Source organism: Eriocheir sinensis, chromosome 25 (assembly GCF_024679095.1).
Source record: "Eriocheir sinensis breed Jianghai 21 chromosome 25, ASM2467909v1, whole genome shotgun sequence".
In the NCBI taxonomy this organism is placed as follows: Eukaryota; Metazoa; Arthropoda; class Malacostraca; order Decapoda; family Varunidae; genus Eriocheir; species Eriocheir sinensis.
The window spans coordinates 12376772-12400615 of record NC_066533.1 but is presented as its reverse complement, the minus strand read 5'-3'; the positions used below and the strand labels follow the sequence as shown (position 1 = coordinate 12400615).

Here is a 23844-nt window from a genome sequence, read left to right as displayed (position 1 = left end):
ACATGTTTACGGTGGTTTATGTGCACAGGTGGGAAGGAGTTCATGCACCAGTACACACTGATGCGCCACTTGCCCACACACACCGACGAGAGGAACTTCAGGTGTAACCAGTGTGGGAAGGCCTTCAGGCAGATGTCCACACTCTCCCAACACAAGGCAACACACTCCAAGGTAGTCATCTTGTGCACTGCTGGTGAAGGAAAGAGGCTCATTAAGTGTACAGTAAATGTGTTCTATGTATCAATCCGTACAGAACTGTCCTTAAGTAAACTGAATCACTTCCTACATACTCACTTCTCCAAACCAGATTCTACACCTTGATAAAAAAAATAAGATTTATATAGTTGATTATATTGTTCATGTTGTTGTTCTTGTGTTTGTCCAGTCTTGGATAAATGAAGTCAGTAAAAAATTGTAACTACCAAGTACTATGTTGTGACATGTGTTTTTCAGTCAAGGCCGTACGTCTGTGATCTGTGTCAAAAGACCTTCAGCAGAGTGTCAACGCTCATCTCCCACAAGAAGACTCACACCGAGGAGAAGCAGCACCAGTGTTACGTCTGTGGCAAAGCGTTCCACCAGAAAGGTGAATATGCTACCCAAGAAAAGTTAGGATTGAGTCACATCCTCCTCCTGTTCACCACAACTTATCTCCCTGTTGTTCCTCCCATTTGTACCTTCTCCCCAACTGTAACTAAAGGATATTTCATGTGTCCTGATATTGAAAGTTGAGTAAAACACTATCATGCTCCTAACTAAAAGATATTGCCCAGCAGTAAAGTCCATTCATCAGTAAGTGTTCTTCAAAATAATAGACTTGTGGTTAGACTCTGGCAGAAGATGATTCATTTCAAGTGTATAAATTCATGTCCAATAATATTTTCCCTTTTGTCCAGGTAATTTGAAGAATCACATGTTCACTCACACCAACGAACGGCCGTACAAGTGCAACATCTGCGGCCGAGGGTTCAACCAGTCATCCAACCTGCAATGCCACAAAGCAAAGGTAGGACGGCAGCTTGTACAGTCTTTTAGTGCATTCTGCTTGCCTGAAATATCTTGGTTTTGTCCATGAAGATCCTGGTCATTTAGGGCATGATTGTTCATTTGCAGCACCTTTCCAGTGAGGTACTTTCAAAGCTGTTCTGTGTAGAGGACAGCAGTGCATATCATCAGTCCCTCGGTCTAGAAAAAGCAACTGAACTCCAGATAAGGGGATTAATATGGACTGTGGGTGGACAAAGTGTCAAAGATATAGATAGATGGATAGACTGATCTATATTTGTATATTTGGTGTTGATGTGTTCTCTCTCACACGCACTCACAGATGGGACTCTTGAATGCTAGGATATTGCAGATAAGAGTAACTACACATATTTTCCTGATGTATCTGTGTTGTTTGTGTGTTCCTTATGTGGTTTCCATCTCCTTAGGCGCATGCGGACGGGACGCTACTCTACCAGTACGTTGCGGATAAATATAAATGTAACTACTGCGAACAAGCCTTCTCAAGACGGGCTCAGCTTCGGCAGCACGAGGAGTACAAGCACGGCGTTCGCAACCTGCATGGCTCCCGGTCACTGTCTGGTGCTGGCGGTCGCGTCATGGGGAACAACAGCGCCCTCCTACGCAAGCGAAAGATTGGAAATGTTCGCATCATCCAGCTGCCAAATGGAGACAGGACGTTCCAAGAAGTAAGTTTGTGGGTTCTAATCTTGCATCCTGGCTTGTCTGTATCTTGCCTCATAGTTTTCCGCACCTTTTTTGGGGAATTTCTTTTGTTTTAGTGTGTTTTATTTTAGGTCCAAGTCACTCTTATGTGAGAGTTAAAGTATGTGAAATATTGAAAGTTTTAAATGGAGGTTAGATAGATTTATGGATAAGAAAGGAACGTGGTGAGTTACTTGTTTTTAGGATCTGCCATGATTATGTCTGACCTCCTGTAGTCTTATATTCTGTTGTATCTGTGTATTTTCTTTATAAAATTTTAGACATTGCCACACCATGATATCTAAATCCTCCTTTAAACTTGCTCAGATGCTTCTGTATATATAATTTTTGTATAGCATGATTGTGAACAAATTTCTTAAATGCATCTTTTTTGAAAATTATATTATTCACATATTTTCCTCCTCTTTTCCCAGATCGGTGCAAACGACGCAATGCCAAGACAACGCAAGATGAAACCAAAGCAAAGTGTAAGTGTCTCCTGTTTGCTATGAGTTATTGTTTATGAAGTCATGTCAGGTATTATAGGAGCGTGTGGTGTGTCAAGATGGGGTGGAGAAAGTAATAGGGATGGGGAGGACACTATTGGTATGGGTGTGACCATGTGACAGCAAGAGGAGTAGACTGTGGAGTGAGTGGATGGGTGAAGCAATGTACTTTGAGATAGACAGTTGTAGTAGCAATGAATGAAGATTTTGTGAAGGGAGTGTAAGATAGCAAGATTGAAGGAAATAGTACGAGGGTAGACCATCATGACACCAGTATTGATAGACAGATATAAAATTTTTGTTAGTTCCTATAGTCACATGTGAAATACACAGTGAGCAATGAAAGAAGTTTGTAACAGAATCAACTTTTATGTGCAGATGAAGAACGGCATCCTGATTGAACCCATCGACACCAAGGCCATGCACCAAGCGCTGGCTGCTGGGAGGACACCATTTGCCCTCCTCAAGCCCAGCAAGGGAGTGCCTGTCCTGGTGAAGGTGCAGTTTGCTCCTGGAAGTAAACATGTAAGGAATCTTGATCTTGTGTCTCTGTTGAGTGGTAGGAGTTTTAGTCCTTGTGTCCTTGTAGAGTGATGGGACACTTCTGAAATAAGATATATGGCTTTAGTGTTGAATTGCATGTGTTTTAGATACAAATACAAAAGTTTAATCCTTAGTTGTTGGCTCATACTTGGTGCATCATGTTGACAGATGTTGGTTCCTGCTGCTGCCAGTGAGCTGAGGAGTGCCAGCAAGTTCACTGTGTCGAGTCAGCAGAGTGGCACCAAGGCTGTCCAGATCAAGGTGAGCAAACTTCTTATTTCTCTTCCTAGTGCTTTCTTTTCATTCTTCTTTCCCTGTTTAGTTAGTACTAGTTTTGAAAGTTATGGATTTGTGATGTTAAGTGCATTTAGTATACATTCTCTTTATATTTTAGCTTCAAATCAAAAGCACATGAGAAAGCAGTTTAATAATTTTACACATTGCTTGTTTGGTCTTTGCTTCTTCTGTCTGTTCCCATGTATGAATTTAGAATCTGCCTCCACTTGATGATTGAGTGCGAGTTATGAATGAGTAGTGACTATGGGCAGTAATGGTGAGAGTGGCAATGAAGGCATCATGTCACTCCAGGTTCCTGTTGTGGCGACCGTCATACAACGAGTGGATGAAAACGGACAGGTGCACATGGACGTTGAGGCTCCTGCTGATGAAGAGGAGGAGGAAGAGGAGGAAGATAGATTTGGAGCATCAGATGGAGACAACACCATGGCAGCTGGGCAGGTAAGAAACAAAGAAAGTCATTATCAGGTGTCTTTGATCACTAATAACTTTTCTTTTTATGGCCACACTCTTGGAGGAAGTTTATAGGAAAATGCAAAGTCTGAAATAACTGCTATGACGATGAGTGAGTTCCACGTAAATGTTTTCAATGTGGATAGTCAACTGTGTTCTCTGTGTGTGTGTGCAGGAGGAGGCAGCGAACAGCAGGCCCGAGGCAGCCCCGTCCATTATCTCCACTGTTGACAGTGATGTCTCCGTCAGCCAGCGACTTATCAACCCAGCTGTTGTGCAGACGTGAGTGATGAGGGTTGTTCACTGTAAAGATGTGTAAAGAGCCTTGCAAGTCAGCCCAGACCACTGAGTTGCCTGTCCTACAAAGTTCATGCCACCCAACCTGAAATAACACAGCTGCTTCCTTCTTTTATCTTCATAGAACATTTTTTCTGGATTTACTTATTCTGGTGTTCTTGCTCTTTCCAGCTATCTAAGGAAATGGAAAGCAGTCAACTCATTTTCATTGTTCCAGATCTCATTTTAATTAGTTATTTCAATTAGTTTCAATTAGTTATCCAATAAGTTTGTGGTGAATTGGTTTGTTTCATTTTTGTTAGTTTGTTTCTGTGGAAATGTCAAGTTTGTACGACAACACTTCCTTGCAGGTCCATCACTGAACCAGTCATGGAGGGCGAGGAGGAGGGAGAGGAGGCGGGTGAACACTCCTTGGACGCCCCCATGACCTCCACAGAGGACGGCATCATCATCAGCGCCATGGCTGGAGGGGATCCCATGGAGTACTCGCTGGACCAGGAGGCAGCCATGGCCACAGGCTCTGCAGAGGAGACTGGGGAGGAGATCAGCTCGGTGGACCTCCTCGCCACGGCTGTCAACCTCGTGTCCCAGGCACAGATGGGGAAAGGTGTGTGTGGGGAGAGAGGAGGATGTTAGGCTCAAGGCAATACTGTAGAAATTTAATGAATTGTTTTTGGGGGTTTAGTAACATTGGAGAAAGGAAGTTCAATTGGCTTTGGTATTGCCAAAAAATTGGAGTTGAAATGAAAAGGTTTTGTTTTTGGTGTTCGCAACCCTTGCTTCAGTAAACGAGCTGTAAATGGTGTTTTGAACGCTGCTGGAATGGAAAGAAGATTCGCTTATAGATGAATATAATTAAAAATTAAGATATAAAATCATTTAATTGCTAAATTTTTTGGAACGTGTGAATTAACTGGCTTCATGATGACATAATTCTGTTGCATACCATGTTCCCCAGACGCCAAAACTAGGAATACATTGCTAAGACAATTTTTTTATTTAATTTTCTGCAGAAGGCATGAACAGCATGGAGGGCATCCAGTACCTGCGACAAGTGAACCTGCGTGAGTACGAGGTGGTGCCGGCCAACCACGCCCAGGCCACTCACATCATCAACCAGCACGGACACATAGAGCAGATCAAGGTACAGCATGTGTCACTGAACTCAGACCTTCAGGCTTCTGTTGTCTTGTCTTAACACTCATTCTTTCTCACTCTGTTAGTCATAGTTGAGGGGGCTTCATGGTGCAGTGGTTAGCACACTTGGCTCACAACCGAGAGAGCCCGGGTTCGATTCCTGGGCGGAGTGGAAAAATTTGGGCGGCTTTTCCGATACCTTATGCCCCTGTCCACCCAGCAGTGAATGGGTACCAGGTATTAATTGGGGGTTGTGTCCCGTCTCCTGGGATCTGTTCCCATCTCCTATAATTCCTTCCCCTTCTATCTCTCTCTGGCATATGACTACAGATGTTGCGCCGACTAAACAAAACTTTCCAACTTTGGTCATAGTTGAGTGGGTCTTTAATAGAGCCATTAGCACTTCTTCTCAATACTGGTAGGGATGTTGATGAAGCATTATGGTGCCAATCAAAAATATATCAGGCCAACTTTATAGAGGAGTGGTTATTGTGTATATTATGGAAGTTATTCAAGATTTGGTATGGAAGTCAGCTGGCAACTCTAATAGTGACTTGGCAACCCTGATGCTAATATGTTCTTCTGTCCCCAGATGGTGGAGGAGAGCACCCCTGCTGTCAACATGGAGCAGGCCAACATCAGCGCCTTCATGGACGCCCTGCAGAACGTTGGTTACCACCTCGGCACCGGCAACCAGCAAATCATCATAAACGCTGACGGCAATGCAATGGTGGTGGATCAGCAGGTAGGGAGGAGACTTGTGCTGGGTGCTGGGAGGGATGGATTGATGAGGATAACCTTCTTGAGGCTTTGTCAGGCTTTTATATTTGTGTGACTGTTACTTCGTTTGTTTAGAAGTTCATAGAAAGCTCATTTGTATTGAAGCTCATAATTTTTCTTTTTTATTCAATGGAAACAGCATATGGGCATAGAAAACAAAAACAAAAGCCCATCAACCACTTGTAAAAAATTACAGCTTAAAAGAGAGGTCAATTTCAGTTGAAGAGGTGTCTTGCTAACATTATTTGCATATAAATTTTTGAGTACCTTATTTTTGTTGACATGCTCACTCGTCTTTTCCGTAGGTGCACATGGTAATTGATGGGGACATGGAAGGCGTGGTGAGTGACAGTGTTGATCCGTCCTCGGTGAATCTGGTCGTCCATGAGGTGCCGGAGGTAAGGAGAAGCTTGTTGCATAGTAATTCATGAAGCTTTGTATGTGTTTGTAAATGGGCTTAATTCCTTGCAAAATAATCATGTGTATGGTTTGTTCATGCGTGTGTCTTTCTGTGTTCTCATGCCTGCTCTCTGTGCTCCAAGCAGGGCATACAAGCGACGGATGGTGAGGACACAACCTGAGGAGGCACTACAGGAGGCGGCTGCTGAACTGCTCATCTCGTCTCACCATGAAACCCACCAGGCCACAACGGCTGTATTATCTCGTCACATGTAGATATCTGCAAGGCTAGAATTATCCTTAAGTCGGGGAGGGGGTAACGACGGTAACATATTAATAGGATGTGTGTTACTATATCATTTTTTAACATGTTCATCACTTGTGTGTTAAGCGATCATTTTTCACACCCTTCACTATCATAGCTCGTGGTGTAGGAAAGCCGCGTCGCTCTCCAAAGATGGGTTTATAGTTGATGCGGTATGTTCAGGGAGTGCTAGTCAGATCCCTTGTGCCACCTGCTGAGTCGCCTGTATTTATCATTGGATCCATTAATTGTCCTCAAGTGCCTTCAGAGATTCCAGGGTTTGGCCAAGACTGATGGACTGACTAGCGGTGAATATGTTGTGTCACTCCTCAAGGACAAGACAATACAAGTGGTTAAGGTAAAGAACATGATTAGAAAACTTGTGCCCATACCTCGTCATTGCTCCTATTAGTGTAGGAAATGGGGATCTCATACTTCATCAGTGTCTTCATCAGTATATAAAATAAGGTCTCATACTTTGCCATTGTCTTCATCGATATAGAAAACTTTGCCTCACACTTCCTCATTGCTCCCATCATAGTAGAAAACTGGGATCTCGTACTTCATAAATGTCCTCATCAGTATAGGAAAGAGGCCTCATACTTTGTCATTGTCTTCATTGGTATAGAAACTTTACCTCACACTTCATCGTTACTTTCATTAGCATCTTGCATCTTCATTGAGTGTCAGAAAAATTTTGGAATAATTTCAGTGCCTTGTTGATAAGCGTCGCAAACGAATAACCCTCAAGTACTGTGTACATGGTTAAAAATTGAAATATTCTCCTTCTTTATATTGCATTGTACTGGGTAATTGACACTAACATCATGCCCATCCTGTGAAAAGTCAAAGCAAAAAGTAGTACTTGAGACAAACTTCTGCTAATAACCCTTGAGTATTGAGTAATGGGTTAATAATTCATGTATTCTGCTATTTTATATTCCATAGCACTGGGTAGTTGACATTAGCATTACGCCCAGCCTGTGAAGAGTCAAAGCAAAAAGTAGTACATAAAACAAAACTTCTGTTGACTACTCTGAAAAAAAAGTTTCTTGTAATGAACCATTGTGCTTTGACTCCACAGCAAGGGAGTTATTTGGGAGAAGTTTGGTGGTAGTGTTCCTACTTAATACTGTCCTCTTGAGGCAGACTTGTTCTCTTGTTGGTGCTACAAGTTCCAAGTTCCTTCCTGTTGTGTTAAGGTGGGTTCGCTTTGTACGGTTGGCTCTCTCCACACACACACACACACACACACACACACACTCACACCCACACACACACATATCCTTGTTTACTCAGCTGTGTTTAGGGTGTGTTGATATTTTGTATTCATCCTATTTATGCACTGCCCATCAGAGGTCCAAGGCAGATGTTGCTTTCAAATTAAAGTGTTGCAATTCTGGTACAATCATCAGTCGAGGAGACTCGTCAATTTTTATGTCATTTGTTGGTCTTGGCAACCCATGTTTCTATCATGCACATGTTTACACACATTTTCATCTCATGACCTACAAGCCAAAAATTATTATTAGGGAGTTAAGTTCCTGCTCTTGGTCTGTTTCTGTCTTTCAAACCCTTTTGAGTTGGGTGTCTCAGGATCACTATTTGTTGTATTAGGGGACAAGGAGGGGGAAAGGTTGCCAACTAGTATCTGTCCTTTACACTGGTCTTGCTCTAATACAGTCATATCCATCTTTTTAATTATGTGAAGTCTTAAACCATACTGTTTCCATTATTTTTAATCTGTATCACCTTTTGTTGCCTGAGCATTCAGCAGACAGACAGCTAGCACGTGTTGAAACTGGGTGGGTGGTGGGTGTCCTGGAGACAGAATGCTGTTTTATTGCTTCATGACAGGATCTTTTGCTGAATTTTTGAATTTTGGTTATTTTAGTGTATGTTCCAGCAACTAATGCTTTGTTTTGGGGAAGATTGTGAATTGTGGTTGCTTGTCTTTCCACTTCTCATCAGTGTGTGTCACACTTCTTGGGACCACAGTGGCAGTGTGGAGTGTTCACTAGTAAGGTGGTGCTGCTGGACTGTCCTGCTGCACCACAAAGCTACATAATCTTCATATTGAAGCTTGAATATTAATATTTGTCTAATACTTGACAAGTCCAGTTTTGATTATTCCTTCAGCTGGTGCCTGGACACCCAGCCTGGCCCAGCACCTCAAGGTGCCTCATGCATAGCCAGTGTCCCGTGGGATACCTCATCCTGCTGCAGCTATACATTGAAATATTAAACTTAGTTATCAGTAAGCACATATTCATTAAGACTGGGCCAGCAACTAAGGGGGAAAACACTGGAAATATTTCCCAGTGTTCAGCCACTGATGACTGCCCAACCCACCGGAGTAGGAGACCAAGAGGCTCTTACTAATCTGCTGAAATCATATGCACCATTGCCTCTGATAGCATGAAAGAAAAAGTTAAATCACAAGTTGAGAATTTACTAAAATTTCACAAATTATTTTGACTAGACTGAGTGTAACACAAGCCTTTCGTTGTTTGTATGTGGATGGATGTTAGCGGAGGCGTCAGGCACTGCAAGTGTGTGGATGGTGAAGCATGGGGAGGCAAGTCTTGTAATTATGATTTACAGTGGGAAGACTCCAGTCAGTTTCATTCTTGTTGTTGCACAGTTTTATATACAGATGCTATTTTGTTAAGCTGATGTGTTTGTGATATGTACAGCCAGGTTAAGTGTGCCACATTGTATATTATTCTTTAGTGTGTGTGTGTGTGTGTTTGGAGATGGAAGTAAATATATTCTGTGCTCTGAATAAGGTCAATGTACACACACACACACACACACACACACAAGGAGGTGGTGTGGTGTGGTGTGGTGTGTGGTCATAAGCTCATGTACCTGATGAATAATTGTTAGTGTTGCTCAAGCCCACGGCAGGCCAGGTGTGCAGGGCAGGGCAGGACAAACAGGCCGGCACAGCGTTTGTGTGGCAAGGGGTGTTGGAGACCTGTGGACTGTGCCTGGTAAAACTATTTATTGTATGTTATATCAAACGTAGGTGCCGGCCAGCACTTAAGGTCATGGTCATGTGATGCCATTTACCTTGTTTCCTTCCTTTTTATTTCCTCAGTCTGGGTGCAGGGAAGTGCATATAAGAGCTTCAGATGAGTGAATGCACTAGTGATTTTAAGCCAATAAGGATTTTATACTTATCATCATCATCACCATGAACACATTTCTTGCACAGACATGTGGGCCATCACAGTGTATTGGTACATTGATATATCATTGTATTGATATGCCAATGTCTTGATCCTGTATTGTATTAATATACTGATATATAAATGTATTGATATCATCCAGAAACATTTGAGTTTTTATTCACAATGAAAAGTCAGTCCAGATGTGTACGTAGTTTGTGATCCTTTTTGGAGAGAGAGAGAGAGAGTACACAGATAAATGCAATTACATTCTTGTTGAAGCCATGGTACACCAAAATACAATGACAGTGGCAGATTATTGCTGTTCTCATTATTGAACACAACACAATAGGTAAGAAAAATATAGTGGCATTCAGAAACCATCGTTAGAGGTATGAATTTTTTATATGAAAATACGTGAGTTTCCCATAAAAATATTTTCGTGATTGCTGTACACCTGTAAGCATGAATTTATAAATAATCAAATAATTATTTCACAGTACTAAATCATCACAATACAACAGAACTAAGAAGACAAGAAAAAGGAGTTAAGGAAAAATCGAACGTTCCCTCGGACCTCCCTCACTCACTGACTCAGGAGAATGGACGCCACACTGCGGGGGAGGGAGCAGGTCAACGCTTGTTTACATTTGCCACGTGTTCCGTTTTCTCCTACACCGTGAGCCCCAACGACCTCCAGGGCCACCAGTATATTGTGACCAACAGGGAGGCAAAATAGTTGATCCAGGGCGTCAATAGCTGTACTTAAACGGTAACTATGACGGGAGTGTCTGGTGGCGTCTGTTTAGCTTCATGATGCTTCGAGAGAGAGAGAGAGATAGAGGGGAGGAATTTCCGTACATATTCTTAACATTAAACTATCCTAATCAACGTAGAAAAAGGAGGGTGGGAGGGGGCAGGTAACGCGCCCCCACAGGTACGCGGGACAGGTGGGGCTCCCTCATTAGAGTAACTGCACGGGCTTCTTCCTGGGCTTGGGCTCGGGGATGATGACGTCGATGCCTGAGGGTTCCTTGCGCACCACGGCCTGGGGGGGAGGGAGGGGGAGGGGTCATTATTATCATTGTTATTATTGTTGTTGTTGTTTCTGCTACTGTTGCTAATGTTCTGGTTATTGCATTTTTTTTTTTCATTTCCATTTTTTACCTGCCCAAGACTATCATCCTCATTATTATTATTATTATTATTATTATTATTATTATTATTATTATTATTATTATTATTATTAGCCTATTGTTATTGTTGTTGTTGTTGATGATGATCTTGTTATTGATCATCTTTTTGTTCCTTTTTTCCCTTTTTTACTTGCCCAAATCCACTTCTTATTCCAAATTAATCGGCATTAGAATAATTTTTACATCAACCTTGGTTCTCATTTTCTTTGATGCCGCTTTCTATTTTGGATGCTTTTTTGTTTTTTCTTTCATTCGATCATTTTTGTGATTGATATGAGTATTTTGCCGGATCATTTGTTGTGTAAACGAATAATAACTATCAAATGACCATGTCAATCTTGATCCCCCGCGCATCGACTCACCGGCCACCACGCATTGCTCATCAGCCCGTTCGAGGTTACATATTGTTAGGTCAGGTTAGGTAGGTCAGGCTAGGTTAGATTTAGTTTTAGCAAGATCTGCTTATTTATTTATTTATTTAATTTACGATCAGTACGTGTGGTTTGCTATAATTGCGCTGCGCCGTTGTTGTCACTGGCGGCGGAGTAGGCTATGGTGGTGAGTTGGGTTCACACCGCCATCGGACGCACGGGATCCCGCTCATATTTCATAGCTATTTTCACAGTTCTTTTGATCTCTACACTTTTTCCTTTTTTTTCCGGGAGGTTTAAAGGTAGGTTGAATATGTATTTGACAACAGAAGAGCCGTTGGTTTAGTAGGAAGCTAGATATGAGCGCGTGAGTAATTCCAGTGAAACCTATACTACTTGAAACCAATATTACTTGAGATGTTTCTGGTAATTCAAATCTCTACCCTACTTTCATGGTCACACCGAGGTACAACAACTGATCCCTCAAACCACCATAATGAACTTAAAAACTATCAAATGGAAGTAAAAAACCTCACCAAAAATAGGAGACAGTTTTAAAAGAAATATTTACCTTAGTATGTTTCCTAATCCGTTACTCTCGCTTCCTTTCTCGTCATGTTGCACTACTACTACTACTACTACTACTACTACTACTACTACTGCTACGTACCTTCAGGCCCTCTCCGTCCCTGTTGTCCTCGTAGGTGATGGTGTAGACGAAGCCATCGGGAAGCACGTAACTGTAGGATCCCTTGACTCGACCCGCATCGTCAGACACCTCAGCGCGGTTCTGGTAGTTCGTCGTTAAATCGTCTCGAACCTCGAACCCGAAGTTGTAGGGCTTGGGGGGTGGTGGGGGCTGTGGGAAGGGGGTGTAAGGAAGGGGAGGGAGATTAGTTCGTGTTGGAAGTTTGGAAAGGGGGGGAATAGAGGGAGAAAAGAGCTGACTCTTAAAGCACTATCATCGTTTCCTTTATTATCAGCCAGTGAACCCTGCTTGAAATGTCACTGTAACATCTCAAGACATTCTCCAACTGGGGCTTACACAATCATCCACATTTGGTAAGGCTTTCATGGAGGCTGTGGCTACGTTCAATTATTATTATTATTATTAGGCTATTATTATTATTATTATTATTATTATTATTATTATTATTATTATTATTATGTTCATGGGTGGTTTTATGAGCCAAGTGATCGATAGTGTGGTTAGGCTTCTGTACCATGAATGTGAAAAAATAAACTCCTGGAGACTCCTTTGGGCCTTTGGAAATATTTGGTGTGAGAGCCGAAAGCGAATGATAAAACGAGCACACTTCGTCGATAGGTGCAAATCCGTAGCCATATTTACTTCACCCAGAGCCATAGAATAGGAGAGTTTGCCCAGCTTCATCACAGACGCCATGTTGTCACCAGAAGAGCCGCGCGAAATTCAAATTGATGGTGATACATTTTTTTTTTGTATGTGTTCTTATAGGTACTTCTTCGAGGTCCTGATGATACCAAAGCACAAAAAAATCATAATTGTATCAGGATCCATTTGATTTTCATGCGTCACCTATGATTAAGCTGACCAAACTCCTTTACTGTGACTCTCCTTACACTGTACCTTGTCCACGCTTATTAATGAGTGCTCTTATTGTATCCAGGTGTACCCAAGAGTATACGTACCTCCTTGATCAGTTCGGGGTCCTCCAGCCTCCCCAGCTTGGCCGCCGCCGCCGCCGCCACCAACGCCAGCAAGATGAGGACCTGGGGGAGGGAAGGAGGCGAGCGTGAGGCTTAGGTAATGGATGATGTTACTTTCGTGGCCTTAGTTTAGTTATGTAAGATGTAATATGTAAGACACTTTCTACTTCCACTAACTCTAACTTTCCGTCCTCTAATCTACACACAGGGGGAACTATGCTAGATACCTTCAGCTCTTCTACTTACCGCTTATTTTTGTTATTTTTATTTCCCATGCACTTCTTTCACAAATAGCTTGATCATAATTACACTAACACAACATTGCTTCTTCCTTGTCTTCCACCTTCTCTTCCTTCTCTTTCTATAACCTTTCCATAACCTCTTACTTTTATTATTTTTATTTCCCATGCACTCCTTTCCCAAATAGTTTGATCACAATAACACTAACACAACACTGCTTCTTCCTTGTCTTCCACCTTCTCTTCCTTCTCTTCCTATAACTCTCTCTTCCTGTAACCTTTCCATAACCTCTTACGTTTATTATCTTTACTTTCCATGCATTCCTTTCCCAAATACCTTGATCACAATAACACTAACAACACTGCTTCTTCCTTGTCTTCCACCTTCTCTTCCTTCTCTTCCTATAACTCTCTCGTCCTATAATCTTTCCATAACCTCTAACTCTTCTTATCTTTACTTCTCATGCACTCCTTTCCCAATAGCTTGATTATAACTTACTAACAGATCACACAATAACTAACAACTTGTCTTCTTCCTTCTCCAATGTACTCCTTGATTATAACCTACTAACACAGCATTGCATCTTCCTGATCTTCCGCCTTCTCCCCCTTCTCTTCCCATAACCTAGTAGCCCAAAGGAAGGCGTGCAGGAAATAACATAATAAACCGCCTCATCATTCCTCCCCTCAAGAACTCCAGGTCCACTCAGGCGAAGCTAAGACGAGTCAGAGTGGACCCAAGTGATGGTGTTTGTTTTGTTGTTAGGTAATGCTTCGTAACAACATTTCCAGACGTTGTGTTATTAGGGAATGTGATGTAACTAGGGCGAGATGAGTGAGCCTTGAAGCAGATCAACACACACACACACACACACACACACACACACTGGTTTATGTGGTTAGGGGGCTGGACCAGCGGCGGTGGGCGGTTTGCGTAACGGGGAGAGAGAGAGAGAGAGAGAGAGAGAGAGAGAGAGAGAGAGAGAGAGAGAGAGAGAGAGAGAGAGAGAGAGAGATACTCGTCTCTTTCCCACAACATTCCCACGATGAATCTAATGGACCAACCGGAGTAGCTATCTTGTGGGTGATGATGATGATGATGATGATATGGAGGTGATGACAGACCGGTGACGATAATGATGATGTCTGAACGTTAAGAAGACGCGGGGTAGTATAAACACACACACACACACACACACACACACACACACATACAAGGAGGACCCACCCGTGTATTTTCGTGAAGGGGATTGCATAAGATAATGATTCAACTGCACCTCGACCTTTTAAACTTAGGAAGGAAGAAAGAGAGGTAGTGAGAGAGGGAGAGAGAGGCTTTGCGCAAGAGAAAATTCCCCTTGAAAAGATGATTCGGTTCTGGTTAAGTAGAATGATAAGGCGGAAAATGCAGGAACTCAACGTGTTTGTATGTGTAGCATGACCTCGCGTTTTGATAAGGGGCAAAAACAACAATAATAAAAAATAAAAAAACAATAGTCTGCTTGATACGAGGTGACTGAGCTGAGCAACCGGTCCGTGTGTGCATGTGTGTGTGTGTGTGTGTGTGTGTTACTTTCACCATGGCGTCCATTCACCCGCGCCACCCATCGCCCCCCGAGGTCAGGTCAACGGCGGGTGGGCCACAGAAAGGAACCATCCACACATACACACACACACACACACACACACACACACACACATACACTAAAAGGTAACCGGGTGTCTTCGTGGGCCAGATCTAGGTCAGGCGCCGCCACAGGTTTCGTCTGCCCTCACGTATGCCAGCCACGCGAGCCCCCACAGTAGCATACAGTCGCTTCTTTTCGTTCACCCGTTCAATAAACTAGTGATACCTACAGTCCGTTGATTCTTGAGAACGTTCTTGGTAGTTCTGCGTTATTCGTTTTGTGCAGGCGTCCAGGTTTAGGAGAAAGACTGTAGTTCGATGTCAATTATTATTTTCACTATTGTAACTGATGGGACTTGTAAGACAGAAGCGTGTCTGTAGAGAGGTTAGTAATTGTCAGTAAACTTTATGAAGATGGTATTCGTAAACTTGAACATTGACTGTAACACCACCACCCCTCCCATGGCCTTGCACAAGTCATCCTTCTCCATTTCATCCTTGTGCTGTCCAACTTTCTGATGCAAGAGTTAACCAGTATCATCATTCTTTCATCCCTTTCACCGGTAGACTCGAAAGCAAGAGCCTTCGTCTATGTTACTTCTTTCCTGCAACTTGAACCTTTATTGATCATCTGTGAACTCTTCCTGACTTCCTGTATGAGCGGGTTATTCTATATTTTTGCTATATCATTCAATTGGCTCCTTTACCTACAGGAAGATAAATAAAAAAAAATTGTCCAGACGATGTGGTTCACAGACTATAATTAGGCAGTCAGTGGCGAGAGTGTTAATTTTCAAGGGTCTTTATCACAAACACAGCTTAAACACTTAAACACAGTCTTCAGGGCCTAACCAGTCCAGCAGTAAAGAAAAACACAGTAGTAATGGTGATAATTTTAATGTGACACGAGATGAAAGGTGATTTTATAAAGGCCAGTAGATTCGAGGGCCTACGCGTCAAGCCTCCACAAATGTTACCAGACAAAAAAAAAAAAAAAAAAAAAAAATAAAATAAATAAATAAATAAATAAACCGGAGAAAATTCGCACAACAGTAACGTTAATAAAAGAAAAAACAACAGCAAAACAAACAAACAAATTTAAGTAAAGAAATAGATAACTTAGATTTAAACACACACACACACACACACACACACGATTCTAGACTAACCAGGTGCTAAAAAAAATAAGGAGAAAAAATATTAGTTTCTAGAGCATTTATTAGGGCCATTTTTTAGGGTGGTGTTCCTGTGACCTTCTCCCTTCCCCTTCCCTTTCCCTCCCTCCCCTCTCCCCCTTCCCCCCATGGCACAATCCTTCTACAGGTTGCCAGCCACGCCCTCCTTTCACTTTCTTTCTCTTTTTTTTCTTCTCACTCTGGATGCGAGACAGGGAGTGTGGAAGGACGGGTGACAGGGAAGATCATGAGGAGAAGGAGGAGGAGGAGGAAGAGGAGGAGGAGGGAGAGAAAAGGAACAGAAGTCATGAATGAAAATGAGGAAGAGTTAGACAAGAAGCAAGAGAAATACAGATAATGAATGAACTGGAATGAAAGCGAATGGAAAGAACGAGGAAGAGGAGGAGGAGGAGGAGGAGAAGGAGGAAGAAGAGAAAGGCAAGTTCATGTGTATTAAGGGACGGATTACAACACACACACACACACACACACACACACACACACACACACACACACACACACACACACACACACACACACATGCACACACGCACGCACGCACGGTTTTGTATGCATTACTTTCCTCTCAGAAGTTGTGACCAAAGTGAAAGGAAGGAGAGAGAGAGAGAGAGAGAGAGAGAGAGAGAGAGAGAGAGAGAGAGAGAGAGAGAGAGAGAGAGAGAGAGAGAGAGAGAGAGAGAGAGAGAGAGAGAGAGAGAGAGAGAGAGAGAGAGAGAGAGAAGTGGAGGAGAGAGGGTGAAATGGTTTAAATGCCCGTGTGATTTAATGTGTGTGTGTGTGTGTGTGTGTGTGTGTGTGTGTGTGTGTGTGTGTGTGTTTTCACTTTGCTTTAGTTTTCTTTCTGGTTACGAAGACGAATAATTTATAAAGACTGCGCAAGGGTACTTAATAGTTGCGGGTTGTTCACACGTCGTAGGTAACGCGTTTGGTCCTTTTTACATATAAAGTAAGCTCCTCCTCTTCTTCATTCTTATATTCATTTTCATTCTAATTCATTCATTCATTTTCTGCACATCTCTTTGTTCTTGTCTAACTCTGCCTCATGGGACGTTCTGGGCATAGTTACCTGATCGCTTTTTTACACTCTGAGTCGTCCTTATAATATTCTGAATAACTGAATTGTCACTTTATATTCTCATACGGATATATTATTGCTTAAATCTCTCAGTTTATCAGGTCTAATCCTATTTTTTGTTTTTGTTCTTGTCTAACTCTGCCTCATGGAACGTTCTGGGCATAGTTACCTAATTGCTCCTATACACTCTGAGTCATCCTTATAATACCCTAAATAACTGAATTGTCACTTTATTTTCTCATACGGATTTCTTGTTGCTTGAATCTCTCAGTTTGTCGGGTCTAATCTCATTCTAATCCTTTATCTTCTACTTTACTCCTTTTACCCCGAAACATCTGCCCTAGGCCTATATTCTCTAAAATTTCCTGGCCTACATACCCACATTGGATAAAGCTTTCGTGGAGCTTGTGCTAATCTTTCCATGGGTAGTTTTGAGCCAAGTGATAGATTGACAAGACTTCTGCACCATGAATGTGAAAAACACTCATTAGAACCTGACTAATCTCCTTTGTGGCTTTTGAAAATATTTGTTCTGAAAGCCCAAAACGTCGGATAATACGGGCCTTAAGTTTTGTATGGGTAAAAATAATACTTGTCACGTGGGGAAAGGGGGGGGAGGGGAGCAGGATTACATATGACTCCCGACCCCTTGCAGACAGGTAAACAAACATACAGGTAAACAAACATACAGGTAACCCTCAGCCAATCCGTACTTAGCAGCCTGACTTACCTTCATGTCGTGCGTGTGTGTCGCGTGTGTGAGCCTTACGGAGAGTGAGAGGGAAGGTGAACAGAACCTCTCTCCCTCCCTCGCCCTGCCTTATATACCTCAGCAGGTGAAGGGCTGACGGGGGAAGAGGGGGAGGGAGGCGGCTGAGGCGATGAGGGGCCCAGGGTGATTTGAAACATGGGTGATGGGGTGATAAAGCTTGGAGAAGGGGATGGAGGGGAAATAGGAAACATAGGAGGGAGAGGAGAAGAAGGAGGAAGACTTTGGGGAGGAGGAGGAAAAGGAAAAGGAGACAGAGAAGGGAAAGGGGAAAAAGAAGATTGAAGGAGGAAGAAAATAGGAAGGAAGGATAACAGGAGATAGAGGAGGGTGGGAGAGGAGGAGGAAGAAGAGGAGGAGGAGGAAGAGAAGGGGAAAGAGTAAGAAAAAAATAGGTTTAGATGCTGCTGCTGCTGATGATGATGATTATTATGATGAAGGTCAAGAAGATGGTGATAGGTTAATAGGATAAAGTAGGTTGGGAGGGAGTAAGAGGGGAGGGGGGGTTAGGGGGGCTATAAAAGGAGGGGGATGATGAGCCTATCGCGTTTTTAGGGGTCATTGTCCCTTTGATTTGAGAAAGGAAGTGATTTGCATGATATGTATATTTGCGTCTAGGAGAAAGGGGGGGGGGGGGGGGGGAAGAGGGATAAAGGGAGGGGAAGGAGTAGGAAAAGGCAGGAGAGGGAGGGGGGGAGAGAAGGGAGGAAAGTGAAGGGGGAGGGAAAGGGAAGGGGAGGAATGGGCAGGGGTGGGAGAGGGAAGGGAAAGGAAGTGGGAGAAAAAATATTAAACTTGTTTGTTCTTTTTTTTTCTCTGTGTTTTCTCTTTCGCATGTCTGTCTGTCTGTCTGTCTGTGTGTCTGTCTCACCGTCTCGTTTGTCTGTTTCTCTGTCTGTCTGTCTCTTACCGTCTCTTTCTCGCTGTGTCTGTCTGTCTGTCTGTCTGTTTGAGTGTTTGTCTTCCCGTCTCGTTTGTCTGTTTCTCTGTCTGTCTGTCTCTTACCGTCTCTTTCTCGCTGTGTCTGTCTGTCTGTCTGTCTGTTTGAGTGTTTGTCTTCCCGTCTCGTTTGTCTGTTTTTCTGTCTGTCTACCGTCTCTGTTTCTCACTGTGTCTGCCTGTCTGTCTGTCTGTCCGTCTGTCTGTCTGTCTGTCTCTCTTTCTCTTAGAAGGAAAGAAATAATGAAATGCAAGAAGCAGACGAATAAAAAAAAGTGAGACGCGGAATAGAAAGTGCAAAAAACAGAGAAACGAGAATAGGAGAGAAAATAAATCAGGAAATGAAAGAAAAAAAAGAAAATGAGACTGCATATCAATTCTTCTTCCTCGATGTTCTTTGCTTTACTTTTATTATTATTAGGAATAGGAGGAGGAGGAGGAGGAGGAGGAGGAGGAGGAGGAGGAGGAGGCACGTAAATAAGACGACAGAAAGTAGCGCGATGAAGGAGGAGGAGGAGGAGGAAGAAGTGATGGTGAACTAGGAGAAGAAAAGAGAAGAAGAGGAGGAGGAGGAGGAGGAGGAGGAGAGGGGGAAAAAAGAGAAGGTGCTGAGTAAAAGGAGAAAGGGAAGGATAAATAGAGAGAGAGAGAAGGAGAGAGGGAGAACAGATAAATGACCTTGAGGTGTGACGCTTCTTGGAGGAGGAGGAGGAGGAGGGGGAGGAGGAGTAATAATCAAGCCCCTCACAGGACTCATCAATCCTAAACTGGTCAGGAGAAAGTAAGACACACGACTCCCATCACGCTATAAATAATTCCTCTCTCCTCCTCCTCTTCTTCTTCCTCCTCCTCCTCCTTTTCCTCCTCCTTTCTCTGCTTCCACTTTTTGTTCTGTTTCCTTTCTTCTTCCTCTTTCTTTTCCTTCTTGTTTCCTCCTTCTTCTTCTCCTCTTTCAAATTCCCCTCTTGCCCCTTGTGTTTGTGTGTGTGTGTGTGTGTGTGTGTGTGTGTGTGTAGGTCTTAGCAACTCGGGATTTCCAAACTGAATGATGAAGAAACTGAATGAATGAGAGAGAGAGAGAGAGAGAGAGAGAGAGAGAGAGAGAGAGAGAGAGAGAGAGAGAGAGAGAGAGAGAGAGAGAGAGAGAGAGAGAGAGAGAGAGAGAGAGAGAGAGAGAGAGAGAGAGAGTTGCCTTTCCTTCCATATTCTCACGCCCCTCTCCCCACCTCCACCCTCAAACACAGACAGTCACTTTTAAACCCATTCAAAGGTGAAGGGAAGGAAGGAAGGAAGGAAGGAAGGAGCTTGAAGAGAGATAGAAGGGAGGAAGGAAGGAAGGAGAGGGAGAGAGGGAAGGAAGAAAGAAGGGAAATGAAGGAGGTAGAAGATAGACAGAGGAAAAGAATAAGCTATGGAAGAAGGAAAGGAAGGGAAAGAATGAAGGGAACAGGGGTAAAAAATGATGGAGTGAAAAAGAAAAGGAGGTGAAGGAAGGGAAGAGAGAAAGAGAAAGGGAATTAAATATACAGATACGGAGAAGGAGGGAGAGAAAGAATTGAAGTGTAGGTACAGAGTGAGAGAGAGAGAAAAGAGGAGGTGGAGGAGGAGGTTGGAGAAGGGCAAGCATGGTAAAGAATAAAGGAAGAAAGATAGACAGACAGATAGATTGATGGAAGGAGAGAGAGAGAAAGAGGTTGGAAGGGTGATGGAGGGAGGTAAGGTAGGAAGCGGAGGAAGGAAGCGGGGTCAGAGGTCACCGTAGACGGCAGTAAAGATTATTAGGCAAGTTAGGAGGATGTTTGGCAATAGGGAGGGAGAAAGAGAGAAAGAGGGAGAGGGAGAGATATGAGTGTTTTTGTTTTCATTTTTAGAAGAGATCATTATGTTTTTTGTGGGTTGGGGTGAGTGACATTTGATTTTGGGGTGAGTGTCATACTTTCTGGGTGTATATAATTTTTTTTTTCACACTGATACACTGATTATGGTGACTTTTGAAACCGCTGCTTCCTTTTGCGTAGAGGGCAACACTTTTTTTGATAGTCGTCGGTCGTGTCTGGAATAGTCGCCACCTTCAGACGGTTCTCGAAGCTTTCCCTTCTTAAGCAATATCAGTCATTATCAACTAAAAAACAAAAAAAAAATAAAAACCCGGCAAATTTTTAACATTATTTCGCCATGTTTAACTTGACTTACTAAACTTAAATTTCCTTTCTCTCTTTTTCTCTGCCTGCTTGTGCCATACTACTACTGCTACTACTACTACTACTACTACTACTACTACTTTTTACAGCAAAGGAGACAGTTCAAGGGCAATAAAAAGGAAAAAATAATGAAAAAAAAAAGCCAGCTACTCACTGCTCCTACAAAAGAGTCCAGAGGAGTGGCCGAAAGATAGGTCAGTTTCGGGAGGAGAGGTGTCCTGATAACTACTACTACTACTACTATTTCTACTACTACTACTACTACTACTACTACTACTACTACTACTACTACTACTACTACTACTACTACTACTACTACTACCACTACTAACAGATATAATTAACGTGTTGGATGTAAACATTAATCCGTGGAGGTGGTTCTTAGAAAGCTCGGTGGGGAACAGGATCTGACTTACATGATAATTGTAGGAGGCGATGTTAAGAAGGAAAAGAAAACGCGTAATATAGGCGAAAGAAGCCGCTCTGAAAGTCCTCCGTGAATTTATCTTTTACATAGTCACTTCCTACGTCTCCTTTTTGTGGTTTGAAGTGAACAAGAGGAAGACGAGAGTTGGTTCAGGGCATCTTTTCACTGTTATAGGGCAAAGAACGGGGCTGACAATGGAGTGAGAGTGTGTGTGTGTGTGTGTGTGTGTGTGTGTGTGTGTGTGTGTGTGTGTGTGTGTGTTCTCTCTCTCTCTCTCTCTCTCTCTCTCTCTCTCTCTCTCGGCGTGGAGCGTGAAGTGTAAAAGTGAAGTAAAAGGTTAAGTTGAACAGGTTGCGAGAAGTTTGAAGTCAAGGCCGAGAGAGTGGGTGAGATGAAAGGGTTCTCTCTCTCTCTCTCTCTCTCTCTCTCTCTCTCTCTCTCTCTCTCTCTCTCTCTCTCTCTCTCTCTCTCTCTCTCTCTCTCTCTCTCTCTCTCTCTCTCTCTACTACTACTACTACTACTACTACTCTCTACTACTACTACTACTACTACTACTACTACTACTACTACTACTACTACCATGCCCTCACCCCACCATTCATTATTTTCGTCGTTATTTTCATTGTTTTTTTCATCGTTATTATTTCTTCACGACTCCTTATTTTCTTTTGTTGTGATGCGTTCTTTAATAAGGGGTTGCGAAAGCCGTGTATAGCAGTAACCTCAATTTTATACCTAGTCACTTAACCCCCCATCACCTCTCTCACTTAACCCCGTGACCCCTGAGAGAGAGAGAGAGAGAGAGAGAGAGGGAGAGGGAGAGGGAGAGGGGGGGAGGTATAGAGAAAAAGAACAGGCAAATAGACAGATTAGATGCGACCTATATTACCCTTCTTCCACCCACTCTTCCTTTGTGTGTGTGTGTGTGTGTGTGTGTGTGTGTGTGTGTGTGTGTGTGCATTTAACCTCGTGGTCCAAGAGGAGTCGTGACCTAACTTGAAACGAAATAAAATCAAGAAAAACAAAAAACAAATATGGAGGCCTTTTGTTCCCATTACCTCCCATTTCTCTTTTTTGGTGTGTGTGGAAAGTACGTTAATAAGTTCATAGAAAAGGACGTAAAAGGGCACCGTAACCTTAAAATTTCCTAGAGTCGGATCAGGAATCGGAATTTTTAATGTCCGGCTCCACTCTCTTGCTTTCTTCTATATATACTAAATAAAAAAAAAAAACAGAAGAGTATGAATGATAAATAAGTAAGTAAGAAGAGTAAGTAAGTAAGGATAAGAATATAAAAGAGCAGATAATAAGAGCTTTCCCATTATTTATTATTATTATTATTTTTTTTTTTACAGCAAGGGAGGCAACTCAAGGGCAAAAACAAGGACAACCACCACCACCACCACCACAACAACAACAACAACAACAACAGCAACAACAACAACAAAAGTCCGCTACTAGACGCTGCTCCGAACGAAAGTAGAAAGAACGAGAAGCCAAAAGAGAGGTCAATTTCGGGAGAAGGGGAGTCTTGAGAGTAGAAAGTTAAGTATAGCAAAGCAGTTAATGAAAGACGAAATAGTATACAGGAACTAACAACCTTGCCTAATGGACCTCCCTTTCTTTCGGCAGGACGCAAGCATGACCCGTGTAAGAAGTGTCTGTCCATTCATTGCTAAGAAGACACGAGACGAGGAGGAAATATAAAGTGAAGCGAGTGAAGTGTTTCCAGCCAGATAAAGAAAGAAAAGAAAAACGAGTGATGTGTTATTGATAGAAAACTTATATAACGTGAGGGAATAAGAACAAATAAAAAATAGAAAAATCCCGCCGCAGTAAAGAGTTCCCAGTCAGACAGCGAAAGAGCGTGTGAGTGGAAAAAGAATGGAAGTGAAAAAGAACAAATAAAATAAAAGCAAAGAAAAGAGAAAAACAAATTAACGAAACAAAATAAACAAATAAAAAAAACTGAAGGAAGCAAAACAACAATTAACATATAAGAAAACAAATAAATAAATAAAGAGAAAACAATAATTAAGAAATAAATAAAGCAAACAAAACAGAAACAAATAAAAGAAAAGAAAGCGTAACGAGTGTGAAAAAGGACAAATAAAATATAAAAACAACAACTGTCGTAATAGTGAACCGCTGAACCATGAAAAAAAGTGAAAATTTAAAGTTCGAAGTGTAAAATAACTCAGTCCTCATCGCCACGCCTTCAAGAGCAAATTAAATAGAGGAAAATTTGGTACCCTAGTGATGAAAACAATAACAATTGAAAAAAGAAAGTGTGCCTGAACTAGAGTGACAATCAGGGGCTCATCGCCACGACTCACTGTAAGAATGAAGAAAAAAGAAACTCAGACCACCTCGTACACTGCTTGGGAACGTGGAGTCTGTAGCCCAAACATAACAGACACACATACGGTAAGAGAGAGAGAGAGAGAGAGAGAGAGAGAGAGAGAGAGAGAGAGAGAGAGAGAGAGAGAGAGAGAGAGAGAGAGAGAGAGAGAGAG

General features: G+C 42.5%; 2 protein-coding genes and 1 long non-coding RNA gene across 8 annotated transcripts in view; 2 read left to right on the top strand and 1 right to left on the bottom strand.

Annotated features, from left to right (window-relative positions):
- The window catches only part of LOC127003378 (uncharacterized), a 13978-nt gene extending 4213 nt beyond the window's left edge, over window positions 1-9765 (top strand). For 5 of the 6 annotated variants that reach the window (XM_050869930.1, XM_050869929.1, XM_050869932.1 and 2 more), the window contains exons 5-18: window positions 29-171; window positions 454-586; window positions 897-1006; window positions 1434-1694; window positions 2145-2198; window positions 2595-2741; window positions 2928-3020; window positions 3348-3497; window positions 3685-3791; window positions 4157-4413; window positions 4820-4950; window positions 5536-5688; window positions 6029-6121; window positions 6266-9765. In XM_050869930.1, coding sequence (XP_050725887.1) covers window positions 29-171; window positions 454-586; window positions 897-1006; window positions 1434-1694; window positions 2145-2198; window positions 2595-2741; window positions 2928-3020; window positions 3348-3497; window positions 3685-3791; window positions 4157-4413; window positions 4820-4950; window positions 5536-5688; window positions 6029-6121; window positions 6266-6304 — 1871 coding nt within the window. In that variant the 3' untranslated portion in view covers window positions 6305-9765. The remainder of the gene's footprint in view (window positions 1-28; window positions 172-453; window positions 587-896; window positions 1007-1433; window positions 1695-2144; window positions 2199-2594; window positions 2742-2927; window positions 3021-3347; window positions 3498-3684; window positions 3792-4156; window positions 4414-4819; window positions 4951-5535; window positions 5689-6028; window positions 6122-6265) is intronic. The other variant, XM_050869928.1, reaches the window with a different exon arrangement.
- On the bottom strand, window positions 9764-17858 carry LOC127003380 (cuticle protein CP14.6-like). Its single transcript, XM_050869933.1, has 4 exons — window positions 17723-17858; window positions 12838-12918; window positions 11837-12025; window positions 9764-10647 (listed from the first exon to the last, which is right to left on the bottom strand). Exons 1-4 carry the CDS (start codon window positions 17726-17728, stop codon window positions 10564-10566), a joined length of 360 nt encoding a protein of 119 aa, XP_050725890.1. The 5' UTR covers window positions 17729-17858; the 3' UTR covers window positions 9764-10563.
- LOC127003381 (uncharacterized) lies at window positions 12042-23844 on the top strand. Its single transcript, XR_007757056.1, has 3 exons — window positions 12042-12228; window positions 12816-12952; window positions 22684-23844. It is a non-coding gene; the product is annotated as an uncharacterized LOC127003381 (long non-coding RNA).

Bases quoted from the DNA above. Each gene is read 5' to 3' on its own strand.
- LOC127003380 (XM_050869933.1), bottom strand. The intron at 12,026-12,837 runs GTACGTATACTC...CCCTTCCCACAG, and splicing joins ACCCCGAACTGATCAAGGAG to CCCCCACCACCCCCCAAGCC. The intron at 10,648-11,836 runs GTACGTAGCAGT...CCTCCCCCCCAG, and splicing joins GGGACGGAGAGGGCCTGAAG to GCCGTGGTGCGCAAGGAACC.